The 26294-nt window shown below is 50.9% G+C and overlaps 1 protein-coding gene across 1 annotated transcript in view; it reads left to right on the plus strand.

Moving 5' to 3' along the window:
- The first annotated feature begins 1448 nt into the window (after positions 1 to 1448).
- Positions 1449 to 26294, plus strand: part of aldh1l2 (aldehyde dehydrogenase 1 family, member L2) — a 28508-nt gene continuing 3662 nt past the window's right edge. The window contains exons 1-20 of the mRNA XM_056275825.1: positions 1449 to 1539; positions 2599 to 2743; positions 7733 to 7967; positions 12055 to 12220; positions 12590 to 12691; positions 14754 to 14843; positions 15071 to 15205; positions 15435 to 15560; positions 16877 to 16968; positions 20647 to 20794; positions 22045 to 22164; positions 22341 to 22468; positions 22979 to 23129; positions 23471 to 23541; positions 24083 to 24188; positions 24280 to 24367; positions 24490 to 24583; positions 24805 to 24904; positions 25021 to 25119; positions 25966 to 26131. Of these exons, the coding sequence (XP_056131800.1) occupies positions 1492 to 1539; positions 2599 to 2743; positions 7733 to 7967; positions 12055 to 12220; positions 12590 to 12691; positions 14754 to 14843; positions 15071 to 15205; positions 15435 to 15560; positions 16877 to 16968; positions 20647 to 20794; positions 22045 to 22164; positions 22341 to 22468; positions 22979 to 23129; positions 23471 to 23541; positions 24083 to 24188; positions 24280 to 24367; positions 24490 to 24583; positions 24805 to 24904; positions 25021 to 25119; positions 25966 to 26131 (2410 nt within the window). The 5' untranslated portion in view covers positions 1449 to 1491. The remainder of the gene's footprint in view (positions 1540 to 2598; positions 2744 to 7732; positions 7968 to 12054; positions 12221 to 12589; positions 12692 to 14753; positions 14844 to 15070; positions 15206 to 15434; positions 15561 to 16876; positions 16969 to 20646; positions 20795 to 22044; positions 22165 to 22340; positions 22469 to 22978; positions 23130 to 23470; positions 23542 to 24082; positions 24189 to 24279; positions 24368 to 24489; positions 24584 to 24804; positions 24905 to 25020; positions 25120 to 25965; positions 26132 to 26294) is intronic.

Here is a 26294-nt window from a genome sequence, read left to right on the forward strand (position 1 = left end):
GGTGCGGACACAAACCAGGCTGAGTAGTCCGAACAGGGGCAAGGCCTTTACTTGGCGGTACCGACCGGAACACATAAATAAGGCGGAACAGCCCGGCAACTGTTGCACGGGTCAGAACCGAACACCGGGCACGGCCAGTCCAGTGGACATAGGAAGTCCTACACACCCCTGCTGACATGGCGGGGTTTTGTAATGTGCAAAAATGAAACCGGGACAAATCATGTCAGAACTTTTTCCACTTTTCTTTTTTTTTAATTTGCAACAAGAACCTGCTTGCGTAAGTGTGCGGCTGTGTTCAGAATTAACCAATCACATTCAAGCTCGTGTTAAATAGTCGCTAATATTGCGCTTCATCGGGGCGGCGCGGTGGCGCAGTGGTTAGCGCGGTCGCCTCACAGCAACAAGGTCCTGGGTTCGAGCCCCTGGGGTAGGCCAACCTTGGGGGTCGTCCCCTGTGTGGACTTTGCATGTTCTCCCCGCGTCTGCGTGAGTTTCCTCCGGTTTCCTCCCACAGTCTAAAGACGTGTAGGTCAGGTGAATCGGCCGTGCTAAACTGCCCTGTGACGGCCTGGCGGCCTGTCCAGGGTGTTGCCGCCCAGTGACTGCTGGGATAGGCTCCAGCATCCCCGCGACCCTGAGAGCAGGATAAGCGGTTTGGATAACGGATGTAGCTGTGAGCAGGATCCGACAATCTGATTAAACCTGATGGGGGGTGCAGTACCAGGATTCGCCAGAGGGGGGAGGCAGAGAAGGCACGAATGTGGCACTTGTAAAATAAAACCGGGCCGCTTGAGGACCGTGTGTCGCGGCATACGAGCGTGCGTGTTTGACACAGCAGTTCAGTGCGCGCGCGTGCGCGCGCGAGGGAGGCCAAGAGTATAATGAGTATTAACTGCGTAAGAAGAATCACGGTCAGACTTGTAATTGCGGTAATAAGCCATCGCCGTGTGACACATTGCCCCTTCATAATGAAAATGGGGTGATTAAAGTGCAGCCCCGTCGCTGAGCCTGGGGCGGCTCGGGTTACGCGCATTTCGTGCGTCACGACACCAGCAGCCAACCACAGGGCTGCGCTGAACAAGCCCCCCCTCCTCCTCCTCCTCCTCCCCCCCCCCCCCACGGTCGGCGTTTCCATGCGGCGCCGCTTTTAATAAACGGGACACCGTGGAAGCCACGCAGGTCTGAGTGCCACATCGGAACGGAGGCGGGGTTCAAAACCCGGCGCGCGTACACGCCGTTTCCCGTGCGTGCCCGGTGGTGGTGGGAAGGGAGCGGGAGCGCGCACGTACCGGGGCAGCACGTAAACCCGGTGGCGAGTATAAGCCGTCTTGTGGTGCGGAGCCCACGATCCGCCAGTCAGTCGGACACACGCGCAGGCAGGTGCGTGTCGCCTCCCCCCCCCCCCGGAGCGCGCCGTTCTCCCACCTCCCCTCCAAGGCTGGACCGGTTCTGCAGCGTTTCTGACTCGGCTTGAATGACCCGTGCGCCATCATGCTGTGGACGGCGAGTCGGGTCCTGAGGAACTTCTCCACCTCCGCCGTGAGTAGCGTCGCTCGTTTCGTTTCACGCGGCGGCGCCGCCGCCGCCGGACAATATCTGCAGGAGTTGCGTCAGCACACGGAGTCGAGCGCCGGCGGCTTAGCGGCGTGCGGAACTCCGCTTTAGACCAGCGCACAGGGTGGGGGGGGGGGGGGGTGCGAGTATCGTTAGCGTGGATGAAGTCCACTAAGGTGGGAGGCCGAGTCTAGCACGACTCCTCAAATTGTCCAGTATCACGGACGTTTCGGCAGGGAGGGTGGCTGCAGCAGTTCTGCACCCCCCCCCGTGCAAGAAGGCTGGCCAGGGGTGTAGCTGTGCTTTCTTAACGGCCGGAGCGAACATTTTGGCCCCTCGCGGGAGGGGGGGAGGGAGGGTGGGTGCCCCCTGCGTCTGACAGCACCATTCATTATAACGCGTGTGCAAGCTCGGAGACCTCCCCCCCTTTCCCACGTGTGGTCGCACACTCTGGATGGGAGGTGGCGCACAGTTGGACGTGAGCTTTTCTCCTTCAGGAGGAGGGCTGTGGCTCCCTGCAGGCCAATAGTCTTGCACTGCCCGCTTCCCCACCGATGACGAGACTGATTTATGGCCCCACAGGCGGTTACTTAACGCCTCTGCAAGAAGCAAGAGGAGGGAAGGACCGGAAAGAGTAGCTTGAACGCGTTTCTCTGGCACTTGAGCTTCAAGTACACTCTGGTGGGCCTTGAATTCGTGGAGCCCAGAGCCCCCTGGGATCAAGAGTACATTGAATTGTGATATTTACAATAGTTCAACCAGGGACCTGGTTTACCCTCATTTTTTTTGGGGGGGGGGGGTCATGAGTCTGTATAACTAGCTGTACTTCTGGTAATCGAACTGTGTTAAGTTATACGAAGGCTTGTGAAAGGGAGGAAAGCTGCAGGCCTGATTATTTTATTTTTTTTTGCAGCAGATTGTTTGCCTGTTTTTTTCCCCCCCATGTTCACAGACTGAGAGTCACAGGTTGCTCACCTTTTCATGTACCAACACATCACTTGGCTTTTCTCTCTCTCTCTCTCTCTCTCGTTCGCTCTTTTGCAGCGTTATTACCAAAGTAAGCTGAAGCTCGCTCTGATTGGCCAGAGCCTGTTCGGCCAGGAGGTTTACTCGAATCTGAGGAAGCAGGGTCACAAAGTGGTCGGCGTGTTCACAGTCCCGGACAAGGATGGCAAGGCGGATCCCCTGGGTGAGTTAGGCTGTGTTTTATGTTATTCCTGCAGAATCATCGTTTTGTCCCCCAGCTCGTCCCACAGTGTGAGAAGTCTGGCGTCTGTCCACTGCACTATCAGGACCTTGCACAAATATTTAGAAGGGCGGGTGTGCTCCCTCCCTCCCTCCCTCCCTCTCTCACTCCCTCACTCCCTCACTCACACCAAAACTCTACCCCCTCACCGCCCCTACCAACCATCTCCCTCTTGCTTTGCGGGGACATATCGAGGAGGACGACGCCTTTTCGTCATGGCGTGTCAATGGGACACCTGCTGCTCCCTGATATCGCCTCATATAAAACACGTAGGACTCCCTCTGACAGACGTTATATTGATTATAACACTGCGCCTCCATTGCCGAATGGTTACAGCGCATGTCACGTGGTCGCAACGTCGCCGGTTCGAAACCCAGCCGGCGACCTTTGTCGCGTGCCGTCCCCCCATCTTTCCTGTCTATCAATACTGTTGCTGTCGAATAAAGCAGAAATGCCCCCCCCCAAAAAAATGTTTTTTTTATATACACTACCGTTCAAAAGTTTGGGATCACCCAAACAATTTTGTGTTTTCCATGAAAAGTCACACTTATTCACCACCATATGTTGTGAAATGAATAGAAAATAGAGTCAAGACATTGACAAGGTTAGAAATAATGATTTGTATTTGAAATAAGATTTTTTTTACATCAAACTTTGCTTTCGTCAAAGAATCCTCCATTTGCAGCAATTACAGCATTGCAGACCTTTGGCATTCTAGCTGTTAATTTGTTGAGGTAATCTGGAGAAATTGCACCCCACGCTTCCAGAAGCAGCTCCCACAAGTTGGATTGGTTGGATGGGCACTTCTTTGAGCAGATTGAGTTTCTGGAGCATCACATTTGTGGGGTCAATTAAACGCTCAAAATGGCCAGAAAAAGAGAACTTTCATCTGAAACTCGACAGTCTATTCTTGTTCTTAGAAATGAAGGCTATTCCATGCGAGAAATTGCTAAGAAATTGAAGATTTCCTACACCGGTGTGTACTACTCCCTTCAGAGGACAGCACAAACAGGCTCTAACAAGTACTATTTAATGAAGATGCCAGTTGGGGACCTGTGAGGCGTCTGTTTCTCAAACTAGAGACTCTAATGTACTTATCTTCTTGCTCAGTTGTGCAACGCGGCCTCCCACTTCTTTTTCTACTCTGGTTAGAGCCTGTTTGTGCTGTCCTCTGAAGGGAGTAGTACACACCGGTGTAGGAAATCTTCAATTTCTTAGCAATTTCTCGCATGGAATAGCCTTCATTTCTAAGAACAAGAATAGACTGTCGAGTTTCAGATGAAAGTTCTCTTTTTCTGGCCATTTTGAGCGTTTAATTGACCCCACAAATGTGATGCTCCAGAAACTCAATCTGCTCAAAGAAGTGCCCATCCAACCAATCCAACTTGTGGGAGCTGCTTCTGGAAGCGTGGGGTGCAATTTCTCCAGATTACCTCAACAAATTAACAGCTAGAATGCCAAAGGTCTGCAATGCTGTAATTGCTGCAAATGGAGGATTCTTTGACGAAAGCAAAGTTTGATGTAAAAAAAATCTTATTTCAAATACAAATCATTATTTCTAACCTTGTCAATGTCTTGACTCTATTTTCTATTCATTTCACAACATATGGTGGTGAATAAGTGTGACTTTTCATGGAAAACACAAAATTGTTTGGGTGATCCCAAACTTTTGAACGGTAGTGTACATTGTGACAAACACTGCTAATACAGCCGGTCTGGGTCATCCGGGTGGCGCTGAGGTCTATTCCGTTGCCTACCAACACGTGGATCGGTGGTTCGAATCCCTGTATACTTCCGGCTTGGTCGGGCGTCCCTACAGACACAGTTGACCGTGTCTCTGGGTGGGAAGCCGGATGTAGGGTGTGTGTGTCCTAGTCACTGCACTAGCGCCTCCTCTGGTCGATCGGGGCACCTGTTGGTGGGGGGGACGCGTGATCCTCCCACGAGCTACGTCCCCCTGGTGAAACTCCTCACCGTCAGGTGAAAAAAAGCGGCCGGCGACTCCACATGTATGGGAGGAGGCACGTGGTAGTCTGCAGCCCTCCCCGGATCAGCAGAGGGAGTGATTGGCCAGGTACAGTTGGGGAGACAAGGGGGGAGGGGGGTGAAAAAGAAGGAAAGAAATATAGCCAGCCTGTATGAGCCTGTATCAGTAAGGAGGTGATGGGTACGTTTCGATCCAGCTGCTTCGAGGAGCTTTGGGTTTATGTTGACCTGGTGCTCCTGCGGACAAAAAGCGGTTGCCTTTTGGGGAAGAACGACTTAATTTCTGAATTTCACATAAGCATTGTGTCTTGTGGCAAAGATCTCGTCCACCCTCTGGTTAGCTTGTGTATTTGGTTTTGGTTTTTGTATTTTTGTAATTTCTAGTTTTCCCCCTTATCCCACCCGATTAACCCAACGGCATGTGGCCGGAACTCTTGTGGAATAACTCCCCTGGCTCACGTTTCCACAGGGAGGAGATAGGCGTAACACCAGCTTCCTCCAAACCCGTGTCGGCCGCTCTCGCCATTTTACACGCTGAAGCCTCCTCGCACGGATTGCATCACCTTCAGGCCGCGAAGGAGGCGTAGGGAGAACGCTTCCGGTTTGCTTGGCTGCAGGCGCCCGGATGGGCCAGAGGGGTCGCTGGAGAACGACGAGTCCCCGAACACTACACCGATCTACACCCACTACCCCTCGGGTAAGGGTGGCCCAATGAACGCCTGACCCCGTGGACGCTCTGGCCGTGACCGGTTACGGCCAGTCTGGGATACGGACCTCCCAGGCCACGTGACGAGCGGGTTGCCAGAACGGCGGGTTATCCCGCTCGGCCACCAGGGCGGCGGTGTATTTGTCTCTAAGAGAAGAATTGCAGATGTGATGGCGTTTTGGAAAAACAGCTGTTTGCGAGACGCACAGCAACGAGGTAGTGTGTCTGTTAATCCCGTTACGGGTCCCGCAAAACCTGCAGGGTGCTGTAAATCCTGCAGGTTTTGCAGAGAATCCAACCCGGACAAGTGTTTGGTCTCATTATACGGCAATATCTAATCTCTTCTCTCGTGGCCTCATTTGCATTACGCCGGGGCCATGTAGAGACGTCGAAGTTAAGCCGAGACTGATGAATAATCCCTGAAAAACTCCTCGTGGCCGCTTAAACGGCTCGTTGGGCCGGACGGGACTGGGTACCAACGCCGTACGGTGGAGGGCGTCTCGGTTTGGCCGGCGACCGCATTAGCGTTGACAATGTGTCACGTGTCTGTCAGCCTTTGAGTCGGCAGAATTTGTGCCGTCCGTCATGACTGTCATTCGGGTCCTGCAGTGAGGCATGATGGGTTGTCGCTGCGGGAGAGAATGGTGTGTGTTACTGTTATTCGGGTTGTCGGTGTGGACCCCTGGCTCTCCTCCGTCATCGGGTCATCGGAGGCCTCCACCCGTTGGCGGTGAGGTAGATGCGTGTTGACTCCGCAGTGCTCCTGCACAAAGACGGGCCTTGATCCTGCGTTAGTCTCGGGGCGGTGGCTCCATTGTCTGGCGGAGGCGGAGGGCCCTCCCCGTGTGGCCGGGGAGGGATGCGGCGCCGGGGGTGACAAGTCTACAGTCGCCCCTCGGTGTGATGCAATCCACCCGGGGTCTATCGTCACTGTCTGCCGGATGCACAGAGTCCAGCTAACCTTCCCTGATCATATAGCCTGCACACACACACACACACACACTAACACGCTAACGCAACTCGCCTTCACTCCGTTTCCCCTCGCAAACGTACTTGCTGTGTTGATCTCCTTGACCGGCCTCGTTGGGTTCTAATCCGGACATCAAGGCTACGTGCACCTGCAGGCCCGTCGGAATAAAAGCTGATTTGACGACTCGTCAGACGGCTCAAGTCCCAAATTAGTCCGTTGGAGGAGCCCGGGTTTGTGAATCACGGCCGGTCAGTTACCGTCTGTCCTCTGCGGCTTTCATGCCACTTAGACCAGTCTGTCTCTCACTCTCACTCTCACTCTCGTAACACACACACACACACAACTGGTTGTGTGTGTGTGTGTGTGGGGGGGGGGGGGACCCATTGCAGCTGTTTGTAGGCTGGTAGGCCGAGTTTCGGGGAAACTTAAGTCGCCTGTTGATGCTGTCGTAGGTGATGCTGCGCCTGTCCACAGACCTACGTGTGTCCCAGTTGTCCTCTGGCTGGTGTCCTCTGACTGGTGTCCTCTGGTGTCCTCTGACTGGTGTCCTCTGACTGGTGTCCTCTGACTGGTGTCCTCTGGTGTCCTCTGACTGGTGTCCTCTGACTGGTGTCCTCTGGTGTCCTCTGACTGGTGTCCTCTGACTGGTGTCCTCTGACTGGTGTCCTCTGACCTGCAGCTGAGGCCTCTGTCTCGCTGTCTCTTCCTTTATTATTCCCCAGAGAGGAAATCATCCCAGTGTGTGTTACACAATAAATACATCCACACAGGAATAACATGGCCCCTCTTCACATTACCGGTGTCTGATATGAACTAAAATTCATATCATGGGGGCGTCCGGGTGGCGAAGCGGTCTATTCTGTTGCCTACCAATACGGGGATCGCCGGTTCGAATCCCCGCGTTACCTCCGGCTTGGTCGGGCGTCCCTACGGACACAATTGGCCGTGTCTGCGGGACGGAAGCCGGATGTGGGTATGTGACCTGGTCGCTGCACTAGCGCCTCCTCTGGTCGGTCTGATCCTCCCACGTGCTACGTCCCCCCGGCGAAACTCCTCACTGTCAGGTGAAAAGAAGCGGCTGGTGACTCCACATGTATGGGAGGAGTCATGTGGTAGTCTGCAGCCCTCCCCGGATCGGCAGAGTGGGTGGAGCAGCGACCGGGATGGCTCGGAAGAGTGGGGTAATTACAGTTGGGGAGCAAAGAGGGCGGGGGGGGGGGTGATGAGAATATGAATAAATGACTGCAATACTCTCTCTTTCTTTCACCAGCTGTGGCGGCGGAGAAGGACGGTACGCCGGTGTTTAAGTTCCCCCGCTGGCGGGTGAAGGGGCAGCCCATCCCGGAGGTGGTGGAGGCCTACAAGGCGGTGGGCGCCGAGCTGAACGTCATGCCCTTCTGCTCCCAGTTCATCCCCATGAACGTCATCGACCACCCCAAGCACGGCTCCATCATCTACCACCCCTCCATCCTGCCCCTGCACAGAGGAGCCTCCGCCATCAACTGGTGAGTGGGGGTCAGGGGTCGGAGGTCACGGGTGGATGGCGTTAAAGGGAAACAGTCGCAATTTTCGACATTATCTCTCTATATACAGACGGGGGACAAAGGAAAAACCTGAGTGCTTGACCCCCTAGTGAGGGGGGTCCGGGGGCTCTGTTGTGCTGTAGGGGGCATTTTCCTGGTATGGTTGGGGTCCACTTGTCCTGGGTCAATGCAAATCAGTACAAAGTTCTTCTGAGTGGGTCACCTTTATCCTGCCATGAGACATCTCCATCCTGATGGGAGTGGTCTCTTCCAGCATGACGATGCCCCCATCCACAGGGCACGAGGGGGGGGGGGTCACTGAATGGTTTGATGAGGATGAAAATGGTGTAAACCGCATGCTGCGGCCTTCACCGTCGCCACATCTCAACCCATCTGAACACCTACGGGAGATTTTGGACCGACGTGTCAGACCACTGTCCACCACCACCGTCAAAACACCAAATGAGGGACTATCTTCTGGAGGAATGGTGTCCGTCCCTCCGGCAGAGTTCAGACTTGTAGAACCTATGACAGGCAGCACTGAAGATGTCCTGGAGGCTCGTGGTGGCCCTGCTGACACACTTTGTGTTGGTTTTTCCTCTCATTTGTCACCGCCTGTACACGTTGTAGGGATAACTCTGCATAAAGCAGCTGTACTGCTGAGCGGGCCTCTGTGTGTCTCTGAAACGGCACCGAAATTGTGTGGAAAAAGTGGTCGAGCCAGACAAACCATGAATGTGGGAAGCACAGCTCTCACTTCCTGGTTTGTCGCCGCCTTCAGCCTTCAGGGGTTTACATCAAGACTGGCTTCATTAGATGGGGAAAATGTGAATCGCAGCGCTGCATATACGTCTTTTGTAGCCAAACAACACCGCATAAAATGTTGGCGCTGTCGCAGAGACACTCAAAAGACTGCCCACACCCAGTATTATGGCTGCTAATGCACTGTTATCCATCCCTACTGCAACACACATATATATATATATATATATATATATATATATATATATATATATATATATATATATATATATATATATATATGTAGTATATGATGATAATGATGAAAATCCTGACTGTGCCCCTTTATGGACTTGGGAAGAGGCTAAGTGGCTAGTGTGCACACTCGTGTGTGTGTGTGTGTGTGTGTGCGTATGTGTGTGTGTGTGTGTGTGTGTTTGGTTAACAGAGTACAGAAGCTAAAGAATAACTCTTACATAAATTTGCTTTTGGCTCATTGCCAACACAGGTTGATCCTGTTAGGGGGAAAAAACACACACGTGACGTGACGCTTGCATACCTGCATACACACATGCACACGCACATACACATGCACACGCACATGGACATACACACAAGCACACAAACACATGCACATGCACACAATAACACTTGCATGCACACGCACACACACACACACACGCACACACACATGCACACACTCACGTTACACACACACATGCACACGCATACACACACACACACACACACACACGGGTTAAGAAGACACACTGTTGCTGATCAATCTGCAAGGATAACAACAAAGACATGAAGGGAGTCAGTGTGTTTGTCCATTTATTTATATATATATATATATATATATAAATATATATATATACACACACACACACACACATATATATATATATATAAAATAGAATCATGAAAGTGTAAACTTTTTGCAGTGTGGGAACATTTGGTAGTGAGCCTAAAACCAAATCGAACAGACTGGGAAAGGTGCTTTGCTTTGCGCCGTGGTTGCAGACCGTGGCTGCAGACCGTGGCTGCAGACCGTGGCTGCAGACCGTGGCTGCAGACCGTGGCTGCAGGCCGTGGCTGCAGGCCGTGGCTGCAGACCGTGGCTGCAGACCGTGGCTGCAGACCGTGGCTGCAGACCGTGGTTGCAGACCGTGGCTGCAGACCGTGGTTGCAGACCGTGGCTGCAGACCGTGGCTGCAGACCGTGGCTGCAGGCCGTGGCTGCAGGCCGTGGCCGCAGACCGTGGCCGCAGACCGTGGCGGGTCACCACGTGCTAAGTGAGTCGACATCACACGGCGCGCCGCTCATTAGGTGCATTATTAACCGCCGGCGTTGCAGGTTGTGTCAGCTCTCCGGGGCCCGGCTCCCCGAGCGTCTGGCGCTGTCCGACTGGCTTGAGTTTAAACCAGTTCTGTTCGGCCTTGCCGGCGGCTCCTCTTATCTGCCTGTGTTTCCCGAGGCTATCTGCAGTCTCCGCCCCTGTTATCACAGTGTCCTGGTTATCGGCGTGGGGATGGATGGCTTCCTGACCGCGTTAAAGTTTAGCTCAGCTTGTCACATATTGATGTTGTGTTTGTCAAATGTACAAAGATACTCGTGCCCACACAAACGCGTTATCTTGTAGAGATAATTAAGATGGACGATGATGATGATGATGATGCATGGCGTTGTCAAACGGACTGATGAAGGACTCAGAGGAGGACACACAGTGTGTCCCTCTGTTCCCCGACATGGGGGTTGGGGCCACACATTGCCTTTGTCAAGTCAGCCGACGCCGCCTGTTTAGGGGGGGGGGGGGGTTCTGGGAGTGTTAGCACTAGCGGTCAGTAGCGCTACAATGGTAAATACACTGCATTTATACGGCTCTTATCTAGGCTACCAGCCACTCACAGTGCTTCACAGTGCTCGCCTTACATTCACCCAGTCACACACATGTTCACCCAGTCACACACACGTTCACCCAGTCACACACACGTTCACTCAGTCACACACACGTTCACCCAGTCACACACACGTTCACCCAGTCACACACACGTTCACCCAGTCACACACACATTCACCCAGTCACACACACGTTCACCCAGTCACACACACGTTCACTCAGTCACACACACATTCACCCAGTCACACACACGTTCACCCAGTCACACACGTTCACCCTGTGTCACACACGTTCACCCAGTCACACACACGTTCACCCTGTGTCACACACGTTCACCCAGTCACACACACATTCACCCAGTCACACACAGTCACACACACGTTCACCCAGTCACACACACGTTCACCCAGTCACACACACTGAGGGCAGAGGCTGCCACGCAAGGTGCCAACCTGCTCATCAGGAGCAGTTAGGGGGGTTCAGCGTCTTGCTCAAGGACACTTAGACACGCTCTCTGGGATCGAACCGGCGACCTTATGATGACCGGTCGACCCGCTCCACCTCCTGCCGCCCCACTTAATGAGCGGCGTGCCGTGTGACGCGGACTCCCTTGGCATGTGGTGGCCTCCGTGATCTGCGGCCACGGCATTTAGGCTCACTACCAAATGCCTCCACGCTGCAAAAAGTTTATGCTTTGGTGATTTTATTCATGTGTGTGTGCTCAGGTTTCCTCCCACGGTCCAGAGACATGTGGGTCAGGTGACTCGGCCGTACTAAATTGTCCCTAGGTGTGAGTGTGTGTGTGTGTGGGCCCTGTGATGGCCTGCCGGCCTGTCCAGGGGGTCTCCCCACCCGACTGCTGGGGGAGGCTCCAGCATCCCCGTGACCCTGAGTAAGGAGCCACGTAGAAGAACTGTGCTGCCGTGTGGGTGGAGCAGAGGCGCCACAGTGAGCCCTCAGGAAAGCTTGAGCCATAGGCGCTCGGGTGTTTTTCCAGAAGGGTGACCCTTACACCCTGATAGGTCCGCACCGGCCAATATATCAACAGGGAATGCTGGGTCATCACGTGATGGTTTATTGGCCGGCTGACAGGTTTTATGTCCTTCAGGTAATGGTGTTTTATCGGACCCTGTTCTGGCCGGTTGTGTTATGGCCCGTAATCGACCTTCCGCCTGGCCTCTGTTGAGCTCCTTCTATGGTTCGGTTTGTTTCGGAAGGGGGGTAGTTCAGCTTTTACGAGACCGTTAGTCCTTATCTTTGAATGTGGCTGCGGAAAAATGAATGAGTAGCAGTCTAGTCTCCATAAATCAGTACTACTGAGGTGCTCTTGAGCAAAACTTTACCCCGAACTACTGCAGTGCAGCTTTCATGACGCATTAAAAGACTGGTTGTACTGTGTGTGTGTGTGTGTGTGTGTCTCTTCGCCAGGACCCTGATCCACGGCGACAAGAAGGCCGGCTTCACCATCTTCTGGGCGGACGACGGTCTGGACACGGGTCCCGTCCTGCTGCAGAGGGAGTGTAAGGTGGAACCCAACGACACTGTGGACACGCTTTACAACCGCTTCCTGTTCCCAGAGGGCATCAAGGCCATGGTAAACTACCGCCACTGCAGACGTGTCACGGTGGTCATGTTGGATGGATGGTTGGATGGATGACTGACAGGTGGAACGGTTGGTCGATTGATAGCTGCGTATGGAGACGACCATATTAATCTAATCAATACTTTGTTTGCTGTGGTGAAGACGTGTAAGTCCTCAGGGTTGTAGTGTTTGCTGTTTCCCATCGAGGCGATAAGAAATCAAACCTGCTTTTCGGGAACTTCCATCCCCCACACAAGAGCGTGAGGCCCAGGGCCAGGATTATACATAACCTTACCAGCTTCTCTCCATCCGCTCTGTTGCACCCCTAACTAAGGCGTAGCTCTCACACTGAACTGGTGCTGGTGTATTTGCTGGGGGCAGGTGGAGTCGGTGCAGCTCATAGCGGACGGCAAGGCCCGGCGAGTTCCCCAGTCTGAAGAAGGGGCCAGCTATGAAGGCATTCAGAAGAAATCCAACTCGGTGGTAAGAGTCCCTCTCTCTCTCTCTATGTTCCTCCTCCTCTCTCGCACTCACACACGTTCGTACTTCTATTTTTGTGGGGACCCCTCACGGACTACGTTCATTCCTTAGCCCTTAACCCCTAACCTTAACCACCAGAACTACATGCCTGACCCTGACCCTAACCTAATCCTGAACCCAAACCCAAGTCCTAACCCTAAAACAGACCCTTAAAGAAGTGATGCCTGGCCAAAATGTCCTCGCTCTGCAAAGATTTCCTCACTCTTGATGGTTCAAAACTCAAATTGGTCCTCACAAGCATGGAAGTACAAGTACACACACACACACATGTGCACGCACACCCATCGCAGATGATCGCCCAGACTTGGCTGTGTTGCACTAGATAAGCGGTGGCCCCTTCCCTTACAGTTGCAGTGGCCCCGCAACTGAGGAATGTCCGTACGCCGACTCCTCTCTTATTACATAATACACGTTCCTCAACTGACCTTTTTCATTCGCCCCACCCCCCCCACCCCCCACCCACAACCCGCTCCACTGATCCGCCATTATCAAAATGAATACTGCGTCTGTAATTGCAGGACAAATGCGTGAATACCCTGTTAAAAACATCAAAATAAGAGTCTCCCTTAAATGAGATCCTACAGTGAAGCCCAGGAGTGAGTCTGAGTCTCAAAACTTCCCTGTTAAAAACATCAAAATAAGAGTCTCTCTTAAATGAGATCCTACAGTGAAGCCCAGGAGTGAGTCTGAGTCTCAAAACTTCCCTGTTAAAAACATCAAAATAAGAGTCTCTCTTAAATGAGATCCTACAGTGAAGCCCAGGAGTGAGTCTGAGTCTCAAAACTTCCCTGTTAAAAACATCAAAATAAGAGTCTCTCTTAAATTAGATCCTACAGTGAAGCCCAGGAGTGAGTCTGAGTCTCAAAACTTCAACCCCCCCCCCCCAAAAAAAATCCACATTTACAAAAACAATTTTTTCAGGACGAGACTTGCATATACTGTATGTATCACGGTTTCCGTACAGCGTGTGACCCTTTAGAGAAACGCTGTGCTTGAGATCCAGGACGGTGTTGGTCCCCATGTGGTGCGGGAGCTGGCCCGGTATTCCGGGTTCTGCTGTTGGGGTGGACTTAAAATGAGGCCGTGTTGAGTCGGTTTCACCGATGGGACATTTCCTGTATTTGTTAGCTAGCGTGTGGATCAGGGCCGGGAGTGGGTCTGAGTGAGTGAATTTATGGGCGGTGGTTGGGTGGTGTCTTGGAGGAGAGGGGAGGGGAGGGGTGGGGTCGGGTTTTACAGTAACTGTTCAGCCGCTGCAGAAGTGCTGATTCATCAGCTGAATGCCTGCTGCCGACAGCTGTGTGCAGCGAAGTTATTCTTAGGACGGAGTGTGTGTGTGTGTGTGTGTGTGTGTGTGTCTGTGTGTGGTGTGTGTGTGTGTGTGTTAGCTTTCAGTGGTGCACTTCCACATATTGCACAGCCACAGGCGGCCGGTCAGGTTGGCCCTCCTGTGATTCCCAGGAAGGCTCCTCTGCAAGGGGAAAAGCAAACTGGAGTTTAATCAGTTATTTTCTTTTTTTTTGGGGGGGGGGGTCCCCCGGGGGGGGTCCCCCCTCCTTTTTCTACCCAATTCTATCCGGCCAATTACCCCACTCTTCCGAGCCGTCCCGGTCGCTGCTCCACCCCCTCTGCCGATCTGGGGAGGGCTGCAGACTACCACATGCCTCCTCCCATACATGTGGAGTCACCAGCCGCTTCTTTTCACCTGACAGTGAGGAGTTTCACCAGGTGGACATAGTGTGCGGGAGGATCAGGTGCCCCGACCGACTAATGGAGGCGCCAGTGCAGCAACCAGGACACATACCCACATCCGGCTTCCCACCCCCAGACACGGCCGGTTGTGTCTGTAGGGACGCCCACCCAAGCCGGAGGTAACACTGGGATTCGAACCGGTGATCCCTGTGTTGTTAGGCAACGGAACACACCGCCACTCTACCCGGATGCCCTAATCAGTTATTTTCTGTCTGTCCTCTTTCTCTCCCCTGTCTCTCTCTCTGCCCCTCAGGTCAACCTAGCCCAGCCAGCCGAGGCCATCCACAACTGGATCCGCGGGCATGACAAAGTCCCCGGCGCCTGGACCACTATTGGCAGTCAGGTGTGTTTCCAGGAACGCGAAAAAGCGCAGACAAAACCTCATACTGTGTCAACACGCACCTGTTAAAAGGGCAGCGTTGACCTGAACTTTGACCTCTACAGGCCTTAACCTGACCCTACGGGAATCGACGTCGATTCCCGTAGATGCGACGCATGCTTGGTTTATCGCCACACACCCGCACATGCGGACATTCGTAGCAGTTGTTCCTCTGCGTGTCTGTCCCTCAGACTGTGACCTTGTACGGTTCGTCCATGCTGAGCGGGTCGGTACCAGCGGGTCAGCCCCTGGAGATCGAGGGAGCGTCCCAGCCTGGCCTGGTCACCAAGAGCGGACTCGTCCTGTTCGGAGCTGATGGGAAAGCGGTGAGTGTCCCAGCCGTCCGCTGTACTACAGAGTAAACAGAGAAGGCAAACAAAAGGGTGTAGAGGTGGACGTGTGTGGCAACGCTCTTGGCTCGGCTGGCTCGAGCGGCGCAGCACTCCGAGTTGGCGAGGTCATCGGAGTTCAAGTTCGAATTCAGATCCCCCGTTGTTGTCCCCTTGTCATCTCCTCTTCTCCCCGTCTCGCCTCCCATCCTCTCTCCCTCCGCAGCTCCTGGTGAAGAACCTGCAGTTCGAAGACGGGAAAATGATTCCTGCCTCCAAGTATTTCTCCTCGGGGGAGAGCTCGAGCGTGGAGCTGACCGACGAGGAGAGGGAGATGGCGGAGGAGATCAGGGTGAGTCACTTGTGCCGGTTCTCTCCAGCTCTTCTATCCAATATGTTTTTTGACGACAGTTCAGCGGGTGACATTCTTGCAGGACCGTAACAGTGTTTCGGCGTGTTTTATCCCGTGTGATCCTGGATACTTCACATTGCTTCCGACCATTTTCCCAAACATGCCGTTGTTTTTTTTTTTTAGATTTTTGTTCCCTCTCGGACAGCCACTTGTTCCCATTAATTTCAGCAGGGTATGAAAATTAACTTGCAAAGCTAGGTCATCCATCACAGTGGACATTTGAACACAGTGAACTCAGGGCGTCCGGGTGGTGTGGCGGTCTATTCCGTTGCCTAGCAACACGGGGATCGGCGGTTCGAATCCCCGTGTTACCTCCGGCTTGGTTGGGCGTCCCTACAGACACAATTGGCCGTGTCTGCGGGTGGGAAGCCGGATGTGGGTATGTGTCCTGGTCGCTGCAATACCGCCTCCTCTGGTCGGTCGGGGCGTCTATTCGGGGTCGGGGGGAGTAGCGTGATCCTCCCACGCACTACGTCCCCCTGGTGAAACCCCTAACTGTCAGGTGAAAAGAAGCGGCTGGTGACTCCGCATGTATCAGAGGAGGCACGTGGTAGTCTGCAGCCCTCCCCGGCTCGGCAGAGGGGGTGGAGCAGCGACCGGGACGGCTCGGAGGGGTGGGGTAAGAGTGGGGCCTCCATTGACTCGCCATCAAATATAGAATGAATTACAAGATCGCTCTGTTGACCTTCAGGGCTCTAAGTGGCGTGGGTCCGTCTTTATGTGCTTAGCTGATCTAACACATGCTGTACTCCCCCCCCCCCCCCCCCACACACACACACATGGCTGGTCTGGTTCTCACTGCTTCAGAAACCACCTGTCGTGCTGTCCGCGGTACGTCCGTCTGTGTTATCGCCCCCAGACTGGCGAACAACCGGCCATTCTGCGTGACGTTCAGCTCCCACGACGTCCGTTTTTCAATCTAAACTCAAAAGCCACCTTCTCGACCTGTCTTGGATCCAGCGTGGGGTCATCTATTGTTGGTTTGTGCCCCTGGAAAGGCACATCACAAGTAAAAAGCATAATCTTGTTATTATCAGTACCGTTTCATTCATTGTGCGGCTGAAACGATGAATCGATGTCCTGCACGCCATCCTGGCAGGACTTCTGTGCAGACACTGAAAAGAAGGGTTACACAACAATCAGGCCTTTTTTCTCACTTTTACTGAACTCTCCTTGGGATTTGTGTTGGTATCTCTAATTTTCTCTGAATGAGGAGGGGGAATCAAAAAGGGATTGCAAATGTCATCTCTCCTCAGGCCATCTGGAGAGGCATCCTCAGCAACGTCCCCGTGATCGAAGACGCCACAGACTTCTTCAAGTCGGGAGCCGCCTCCATGGATGTGGTCAGGTGAGGTGGCGGGCGTGAGTTAGCGCCAGTTGCTTTTGTCATGTTCCTGTGACCCAGTGGTTTCGTTAGAGGCCAAGCGGTCGACCGATCATCCTGAATTATACGTATAATTTCTCTTCACGGTCTCTGAGTAGACTCGCTAGCCCTTGGCTAACGGGTCGGCCCCTCTAGTCGACTGGTTAACGTAGTCGCCCGTGGTGCGGGAGACCCGGGGTTCGCGTCCCGGCTGCCCCCTGAATTCGCTACATTGGTGTCAGAAATAGGTCTGCAGCAGCTACCCTGAATTCAGAAGACTGGTGTGGTTTCTACGAGGTATAGCCAGAACAAGGGGGTAACATTTGGGTCACATATATATATATACATTTATAGCCAGAACAAGGGGGTAACATTTGGGTCACATATATATACATTTATAGCCAGAACAAGGGGGTAACATTTGGGTTACATATATATATATACATTTATAGCCAGATAAAGGGGTTAACATTTGGGTCACATATATATACCTTTATAGCCAGAACAAGGGGGTAACATTTGGGTTACATACACTACCGTTCAAAAGTTTGGGATCACCCAAACAATTTCGTGTTTTCCATGAAAAGTCACACTTATTCACCACCATATGTTGTGAAATGAATCGAAAATAGAGTCAAGACATTGACAAGGTTAGAAATAATGATTTGTATTTGAAATAAGATTTTTTTACATCAAACTTTGCTTTCGTCAAAGAACCCTCCACTTGCAGCAATTACAGCATTGCAGACCTTTGGCATTCTAGCTGTTAATTTGTTGAGGTAATCTGGAGAAATTGCACCCCACGCTTCCAGAAGCAGCTCCCACAAGTTGGATTGGTTGGATGGGCACTTCTTTGAGCAGATTGAGTTTCTGGAGCATCACATTTGTGGGGTCAATTAAACGCTCAAAATGGCCAGAAAAAGAGAACTTTCATCTGAAACTCGACAGTCTATTCTTGTTCTTAGAAATGAAGGCTATTCCATGCGAGAAATTGCTAAGAAATTGAAGATTTCCTACACCGGTGTGTACTACTCCCTTCAGAGGACAGCACAAACAGGCTCTAACAGGTACTATTTAATGAAGATGCCAGTTGGGGACCTGTGAGGCGTCTGTTTCTCAAACTAGAGACTCTAATGTACTTATCTTCTTGCTCAGTTGTGCAACGCGGCCTCCCTCTTCTTTTTCTACTCTGGTTAGAGCCTGTTTGTGCTGTCCTCTGAAGGGAGTAGTACACACTGGTGTAGGAAATCTTCAATTTCTTAGCAATTTCTCGCATGGAATAGCCTTCATTTCTAAGAACAAAGAATAGACTGTCGAGTTTCAGATGAAAGTTCTCTTTTTCTGGCCATTTTGAGCGTTTAATTGACCCCACAAATGTGATGCTCCAGAAACTCAATCTGCTCAATGAAGTGCCCATCCAACCAATCCAACTTGTGGGAGCTGCTTCTGGAAGCGTGGGGTGCAATTTCTCCAGATTACCTCAACAAATTAACAGCTAGAATGCCAAAGGTCTGCAATGCTGTAATTGCTGCAAATGGAGGATTCTTTGACGAAAGCAAAGTTTGATGTAAAAAAAATCTTATTTCAAATACAAATCATTATTTCTAACCTTGTCAATGTCTTGACTCTATTTTCTATTCATTTCACAACATATGGTGGTGAATAAGTGTGACTTTTCATGGAAAACACAAAATTGTTTGGGTGATCCCAAACTTTTGAACGGTAGTGTATATATATACATTTATAACCAGAACAAGGGGGTAACATTTGGGTTACATATATATACATTTATAGCCAGAACAAGCGGGTAACATTTTGGTTACATATATATATATACATTTATAGCCAGATAAAGGGGTTAACATTTGGGTCACATATATATACATTTATAGCCAGAACAAGCGGGTAACATTTGGGTTACATATATATATACATTTATAACCAGAACAAGGGGGTAACATTTGGGTTACATATATATATACATTTATAACCAGAACAAGGGGGTAACATTTGGGTTACATATATATACATTTATAGCCAGAACAAGCGGGTAACATTTTGGTTACATATATATATATACATTTATAGCCAGATAAAGGGGTTAACATTTGGGTCACATATATATACATTTATAGCCAGAACAAGGGGGTAACATTTTGGTTACATATATATATATACATTTATAGCCAGATAAAGGGGTTAACATTTGGGTCACATATATATACATTTATAGCCAGAACAAGGGGGTAACATTTGGGTTACATATATATATACATTTATAGCCAGAACAAGGGGGTAACATTTGGGTTACATATAGTATATACATTTATAACCAGAACAAGGGGGTTACATTTGGGTCACATATATATACATTTATAACCAGAACAAGGGGGTAACATTTGAGTTACATACATTTATAGCCAGAACAAGGGGGTAACATTTGGGTTACATATATATATATATATACATTTATAACCAGAACAAGGGGGTAACATTTGGGTTACATATATATACATTTATAACCAGAACAAGGGGGTAACATTTGGGTCACATATATATACATTTATAGCCAGAACAAGGGGGTAACATGTGGGTTACATATATATACCTTTATAGCCAGAACAAGGGGGTAACATTTGGGTTACATATATATATACATTTATAGCCAGAACAAGGGGGTAACATTTGGGTTACATATAGTATATACATTTATAACCAGAACAAGGGGGTTACATTTGGGTCACATATATATACATTTATAACCAGAACAAGGGGGTAACATTTGAGTTACATACATTTATAGCCAGAACAAGGGGGTAACATTTGGGTTACATATATATATATATATACATTTATAACCAGAACAAGGGGGTAACATTTGGGTTACATATATATACATTTATAACCAGAACAAGGGGGTAACATTTGGGTCACATATATATACATTTATAGCCAGAACAAGGGGGTAACATGTGGGTTACATATATATACCTTTATAGCCAGAACAAGGGGGTAACATTTAGGTTACATATAGTATATACATCTGTAGCCAGAACAAGGGGGTAACATTTGGGTTACATATATATACATTTATAGCCAGAACAAGGGGGTAACATTTGGGTTACATATAGTATATACATTTATAGACAGAACAAGGGGGTAACATTTGGGTTACATATATATACATTTATAGCCAGAACAAGTAGGTTACATTTGGGTATATATATATATATACATTTATAGCCAGAAGAAGGGGTTAACATTTAGGTTACATATTTACACATCTATAACCAAGCTACGGCTATACGGGTAGCTGTAGCCATTAAAAAGTGAATTTTCCCTTTTGAATTCTCTTGACAAGCTGGAAAAACCTGGACGGCAACAGTAGACAACTAAATCCTGACCCGTCATAATGGCCGTCCATGTACCCTTGAGCAAGGCGTTTGATTCAATTCAATTAACCCCCAGTTACTCTTAAGTGTGGCCAGTAATCAGAATACATGGTTCTGTGTGTGTAACTGAAAGAAGGTGAAGCAACAAAAGTGCATGTAAAAGTAAAAAGGTTACACACCTCCATCGAGCCCCAAGTGGAAGTACGGCGTTTAAAAAAGGAGGGGTAAAAGATCCTACTGCTCTGACCTTTTCCGTGACCTCCGTGTCCAGGCTGGTGGAGGAGATGAAGCAGAAGTGTGCGGGGGTGCAGCTGCAGAACGAGGACGTGTACATGGCCACCACCTTCCGGGACTTCGTCCAGATGTTTGTCCGCAGGCTGAGAGGAGAAGACCAGGAGGAGGAGTTGGTCGTGGACTACGTGAGTCATTTCGTAACTGCTGAAACACGTCCGTCTCAGCGAGTCAGTTGTGTTAGGGGTTGAACTTTCAGAAGGGAGATTTGGCGACTGATAATCTGCACGTCCGGTAAGTGCTGGTGGTCTGTCTCATTATTTTAAACCTATCGCCGCGTCTGTTCAGTTCATTTTGACAAACAAGCTGATGTTCTCCTGCCAGCAGAGCTCCTACACATTGCCTACATGGACCAGAATGCATTGCACGAGAGTTTCCCAGCGGCGCAGATTAGAAAAGAAACAATCTCGGTCAATCCACCTTTTAGCACTTCCGCCATCGGCTGACGTCGATAGATGGTGGATAAGGGTGTCCGGGTGGCTTGCCGGTCTATTCTCTCGCCCACCAACACGGGGATCGCCGGCTCAAATCCCTGTGTTATCTCTGGCTTGGTCAGGTGTCCCCACAGACACAAGTGGCCATGATGTGGGTGTGTGTCCTGGTCGCTGCACTAGCACCTCCTCTGGTCAGTCGGGGCACCTGTTCGGGGGGAACGGCGTGATCCTCCCACGCGCTACGTCCCCCTGGTGAAACTCCTCACTGTCAGGTGAAAAGAAGCGGCTGGCGACTCCACATGTATGGGAGGAGGCATGTGGTAGTCTGCAGCCCTCCCCGGATCGGCAGAGGGGGTGGAGCAGAGACCGGGACGGCTTGGAAGAGTGGGGTAACTGGGGAGAGAAAAAAAAAAGTGGGGGGGGGGGGTCCAAATAAAAAAAACCAAAAAAAAAGATGGCGGCTGTAAAACAGTTTGCTATAGCAGTGACATGGACAACATTGTGTGCGTTACAGAGATGCCACCGCTACGATAAATACGTGGAAATAAGGTTGAAAACTGGCGAAATGTCCCCTTTAATGTCCGTTTGTTGAAGGAAGTAGAGTGATTTCCTTGTGCTGCCTTGTGTCGTATGGACTCTTGGTTTTGAGAAAGTTGCTGAGCATCCTGTTCCTGTTGATGGGAAGAAGTGGAGCTGTGTCACCTCGGTGGCGGAGCGTCCCGCTTGTCTGAAGAAAGATAAGATTTTACGGTGGGGACATGAGACTTGATGACCCTTCAGGTGGACATATTTTGTATTGCGTCCTTCGATAACAGTAAAACAGACCTCTTCAGAGGGACGGAGCCCGGGTACCGTGTCGTGAGATAGTCACAACATGTCCAGGTGGTGAATAGAGAGACTCTCTAAACTTCACGGTTGATCCGAGATTGTGTTTTTTCTCTCAGGCTATAAAAGAAGTGAACAACATGACGGTGAAAATGCCGTACCAGTGTTTTATCGACGGCAAGTTCGAGGACGCGGAAAACGGGAAGGCCTACGACACCGTCAACCCCACGGACGGATCGGTGAGCGTCGCACATCCACCAGAACCCACACAAACAAGCGTGTCCATGCACCCGAATACACATAAACACCCAGGGAGGACTTGGTGATGGATGAGGTGTGCGTCTTGCAGTAAATGTGTGTGTGTTGTGTTGTGTTTCCGGTCCAGCAGTATGACTTGTCAGTGCGTTTCACGCAGGTGATCTGTAAGGTGGCCTTTGCCTCGGTGGGGGACGTGGACCGGGCGGTGGCAAGTGCCAAAGAAGCTTTCGACAACGGGCCCTGGGGCAAAATGAATCCCAGAGACCGAGGAACCCTGCTTTACAAGTTAGTTCCTTTACCTACAGCGCCCCATAGTGGCCTACTCTGAATTTTACTTGCATAACAACGGAGGGGGAAAAAAGTCTTTTGTAATGATTATCCTGCACGATATTCATACAGCGGGTGGCGCAGTCGCCTCACAGCAAGAAGGTCCTGGGTTCGAGCCCCGGGGTGGCCCAACCTTGGGGGTCGTCCTCTGTGGGGAGTTTGCATGTTCTCCCCGTGTCTGCGTGGGTTTCCTACGGGTTCTCCGGTTTCCTCCCACAGTCCAAAGACATGTAGGTCAGGTGGATCGGCCGTACTAAATTGACCCTGGGTGTGAATGTGCATGGATCAGCCCTGTGGCGGCCTGGCGGCCTGTCCAGGGTGTCTCCCCGCCTGCCGCCCAATGACTGCTGGGATAGGCTCCGGCGTCCCGCGACCCCGGTTGGGATGAGCAGCTTGGATAATGGAAAGTCAGATCCTCCCCCTTCTCCGTCCGCCCTCCGATAACCATTTCTGACCTTTGACCTCCAGGCTTGCAGACCTGATGGAGGAGCACCAGGAGGAGTTGGCCACCATCGAGTCCATCGACTCGGGGGCCGTGTACACCCTGGCGCTCAAGACCCACGTCGGCATGTCAATTCAGACTTTCCGCTACTTCGCTGGCTGGTGCGACAAGATCCAGGTACGGTCCTGAATGACAGGGCTCACCTTTCCCCTGTAGAGGGCGCACACGAGCGTTTCTAAAGCAGGCGTCAAGCATACTATATATATCTTCTCCACCGCATTTGAGGAGTTTCATTTCTGTCTCTGCTCTGGTTTACTTTCTGGCTCTATTTGGTGTCTTATGGTTTGGCTTGGCGGGTGCTGCATGAATATTCTACTTTTGTTCTTTGTGAATTGCCCGAGATTCCGTCCGTGGAGACTTTCCAGACAAATAATGTTTGATTCGCTTTCCAAAAACTGTCGTCGACTAGAATACTTGAGGAACATTCTCCTTTTCCCTTCCTGCTCGGTTTGTTTTAGGGCAAGACGATACCCATCAACCAGGCCAGGCCCAACCGCAATCTGACCTTCACCAAGAAGGAACCGCTGGGGTAAAAGAGCCGTGCTCACTAAAAACCTTTTAAAGTCTGCATTTTGATGAGCTTGCCGGGTTTTATTGTTGATTAGCAACTTCTTAAGGCACTACGTGAAACAATTTGTTGGTCTTTCTTGCCCTTTTGTGTGTGTTTAAGTGGGAGAGTACTGCTGGCGTCACATGTGGCTGCAGCTTCTCCCCCTCTTACCCCCCTTTCCCATCCACCCCCGTATATCTGTGTCATGTTTATGTTGTCTTGTTCCACCCTGTTTATTGTAAAGCGACACTGAGTGTTAGAAAAGCGCTATATAAGATTGATTTATTATTATTATTATTATCAATATACCACATTTCATCATCTTTCCTCAAGTTTTTCTGGGTTTATTTGCATAACTTCCAGTCACAGCTACAGTCTCAAAGGGGTAGAGAGCGGTAATTAGCGCCCCCTATCTTTGGACCCAATATTTGAGTAGCTTTAATGTCGTATGTGAGCGAACCTTCAGGTCAGACTCTGATTCCCATTGTGTGTGTGTGTGTGTGTGTTTATTCTGTTACAGTGTGTGTGCCATAGTCATCCCATGGAACTACCCTCTCATGATGCTGGCGTGGAAAAGTGCTGCTTGCCTCGCAGCCGGTAACACACTCGTCCTGAAACCTGCACAGGTGAGTGCCACACACACACACACACACACACACACACACAGACACACACTTTATGCCGGCCTGTGAACAGTCTGTCTGCCGGGTTTAACAGGTCACGCCGCTGACGGCGCTGAAGTTCGCTGAACTGTCGGTGAAGGCCGGCATTCCAAAGGGAGTCATCAACATCGTGCCCGGCTCAGGTAACAAGCACAACCAACCAGAAGGGGGCGCCTCTGCCGAGCTTTCCCCCGTCGCAATTTCACGAGAACTCTTCTCCTGCCGTACATTTGCAAACACGTTGCTCCTCCTCCTCCTCCGCCAGGTGGTATGGTGGGACAGCGTCTGTCCGACCACCCAGACATCCGCAAGCTGGGCTTCACCGGCTCCACGCCTATCGGCAAACAGATCATGAAGAGGTACGTCGCCATTGGTCGCTGCGGAAACACTCTTGTCGCTGATTGGTTGACGTTGCATTCATCTGAACTCGCGTTTGTATCGTTGTATTACATCCTCTTCACTCTGTTTTCTTCCTTTTACCTCCTTTTTATTTGTGTACTTTCACTTTATATAAAGCACATTGCATATATAAATACTGATCGATTGATTGATTGACTGATTGATTGACTGGTTGTTGCAGCTGTGCGCTGAGTAACCTGAAAAAGGTCTCCCTGGAGCTCGGAGGGAAGTCTCCTCTCATCATCTTCAGCGACTGTGACATGGACAAGGCTGTTCGCATGGTGAGAGAGAGAGAGAGAGAGAGAGACTGACGGAGGAATGGGAGGCGCTCTGGATTAAAACCTTTACCAAACATCAAATTACATGACTCCTGAGTCCTCCGTTTCCCTCTCTCCAGGGCATGAGTTCGGTCTACTTCAACAAAGGCGAGAACTGCATCGCCGCCGGACGCCTGTTTGTAGAGGAGTCCATTCACGACGAGTACATCAGCCGCGTGGTGAGTGGAGACACACGTACAGACGTTAACCGGCCTCAGAACCAACTCCCCCTCGGCCTGTTGTCTCCGGGCCTGTAGGGAAACTGTGGGCCAATTGACCATTTACATTAAAGGTGGAGGTGGCGCAGCGGTTAGCGCGGTAGCCTCGCGGCAAGAAGGTCCTGGGTTCGAGCCCCGGGGTAGTCCAACCTTGGGGGTGGAGTTTGCACATGGAGTCCAAACACATGTAGGTCAGGTGACTCGTCCATCCGTTATCCCTAGGTGTGAATGTGTGTGTGTGTGTGGGGGCCCTGTGATGGTCTGGCGGCCTGTCCAGGACGTGTCCTCGCCTACCGCCCAGTGACTGCTGGGACAAGCTCCAGCATCCCGTGACCCCGGTTGGGATAAGCGGCTTGGATAACGGATGGATGGATGGATGGATGGATTAAAGGTGCTACGTGTCATTTCCTCCTCAGCACTGAAGTCGGTTGTTCAGAGATGTGAATGAAAACCGATGAAAATAGACGAGATCAGCAAACGGAAAATAAATAGAAAAGTAGCATTTTTGCTGACATCTATTTTCAGACACCTTCAGTACATCTCGCTTTAGTGGATTGCTGAGGATTACGAGTACAAGCCAAGGGCAAAAAAACCCACTCGGCCGGCTCGTATTGGTTGTATATGTATGTGTGTGGGAGAGGAAGAGTTAAACACACACACACACACACACACACACACACACACCATCAGCAACCCCTGCGGATATTTACCAGCTGTATTTTACTCCACCCAGCTGTATTTTACTCCACAAAAGCCAAAATATTACAAATCAACTTAAGTTTTATTTACGCCCCCCCCTCCTTTCAGGTGGAGGAGATTAAGAAGATGAAGATCGGAGACCCGCTGGACCGCTCCACCGACCACGGCCCGCAGAATCACAAGGCCCACCTGGACAAGCTGGTGGAGTACTGCGAGACTGGTGTGAAGGAAGGAGCCACGCTGGTGTGCGGAGGCAGACAGGTGGACAGACCAGGTACAGTCCAGACGGTCTGTTGGCCGTATCATCACGTGTGTTAGACAGGCGGCACGGCGGCGCAGCGGTTAAAGCGGTCGCCTCACAGCAAGAAGGTCCTGGGTTCGAGCCCCGGGGTGGTCCAACCTTGGGGGTGGTCCCGGGTCGTCCTCTGTGTGGAGTT

Source organism: Lampris incognitus, chromosome 3, assembly GCF_029633865.1.
Source record: "Lampris incognitus isolate fLamInc1 chromosome 3, fLamInc1.hap2, whole genome shotgun sequence".
NCBI classification, from domain to species: Eukaryota; Metazoa; Chordata; class Actinopteri; order Lampriformes; family Lampridae; genus Lampris; species Lampris incognitus.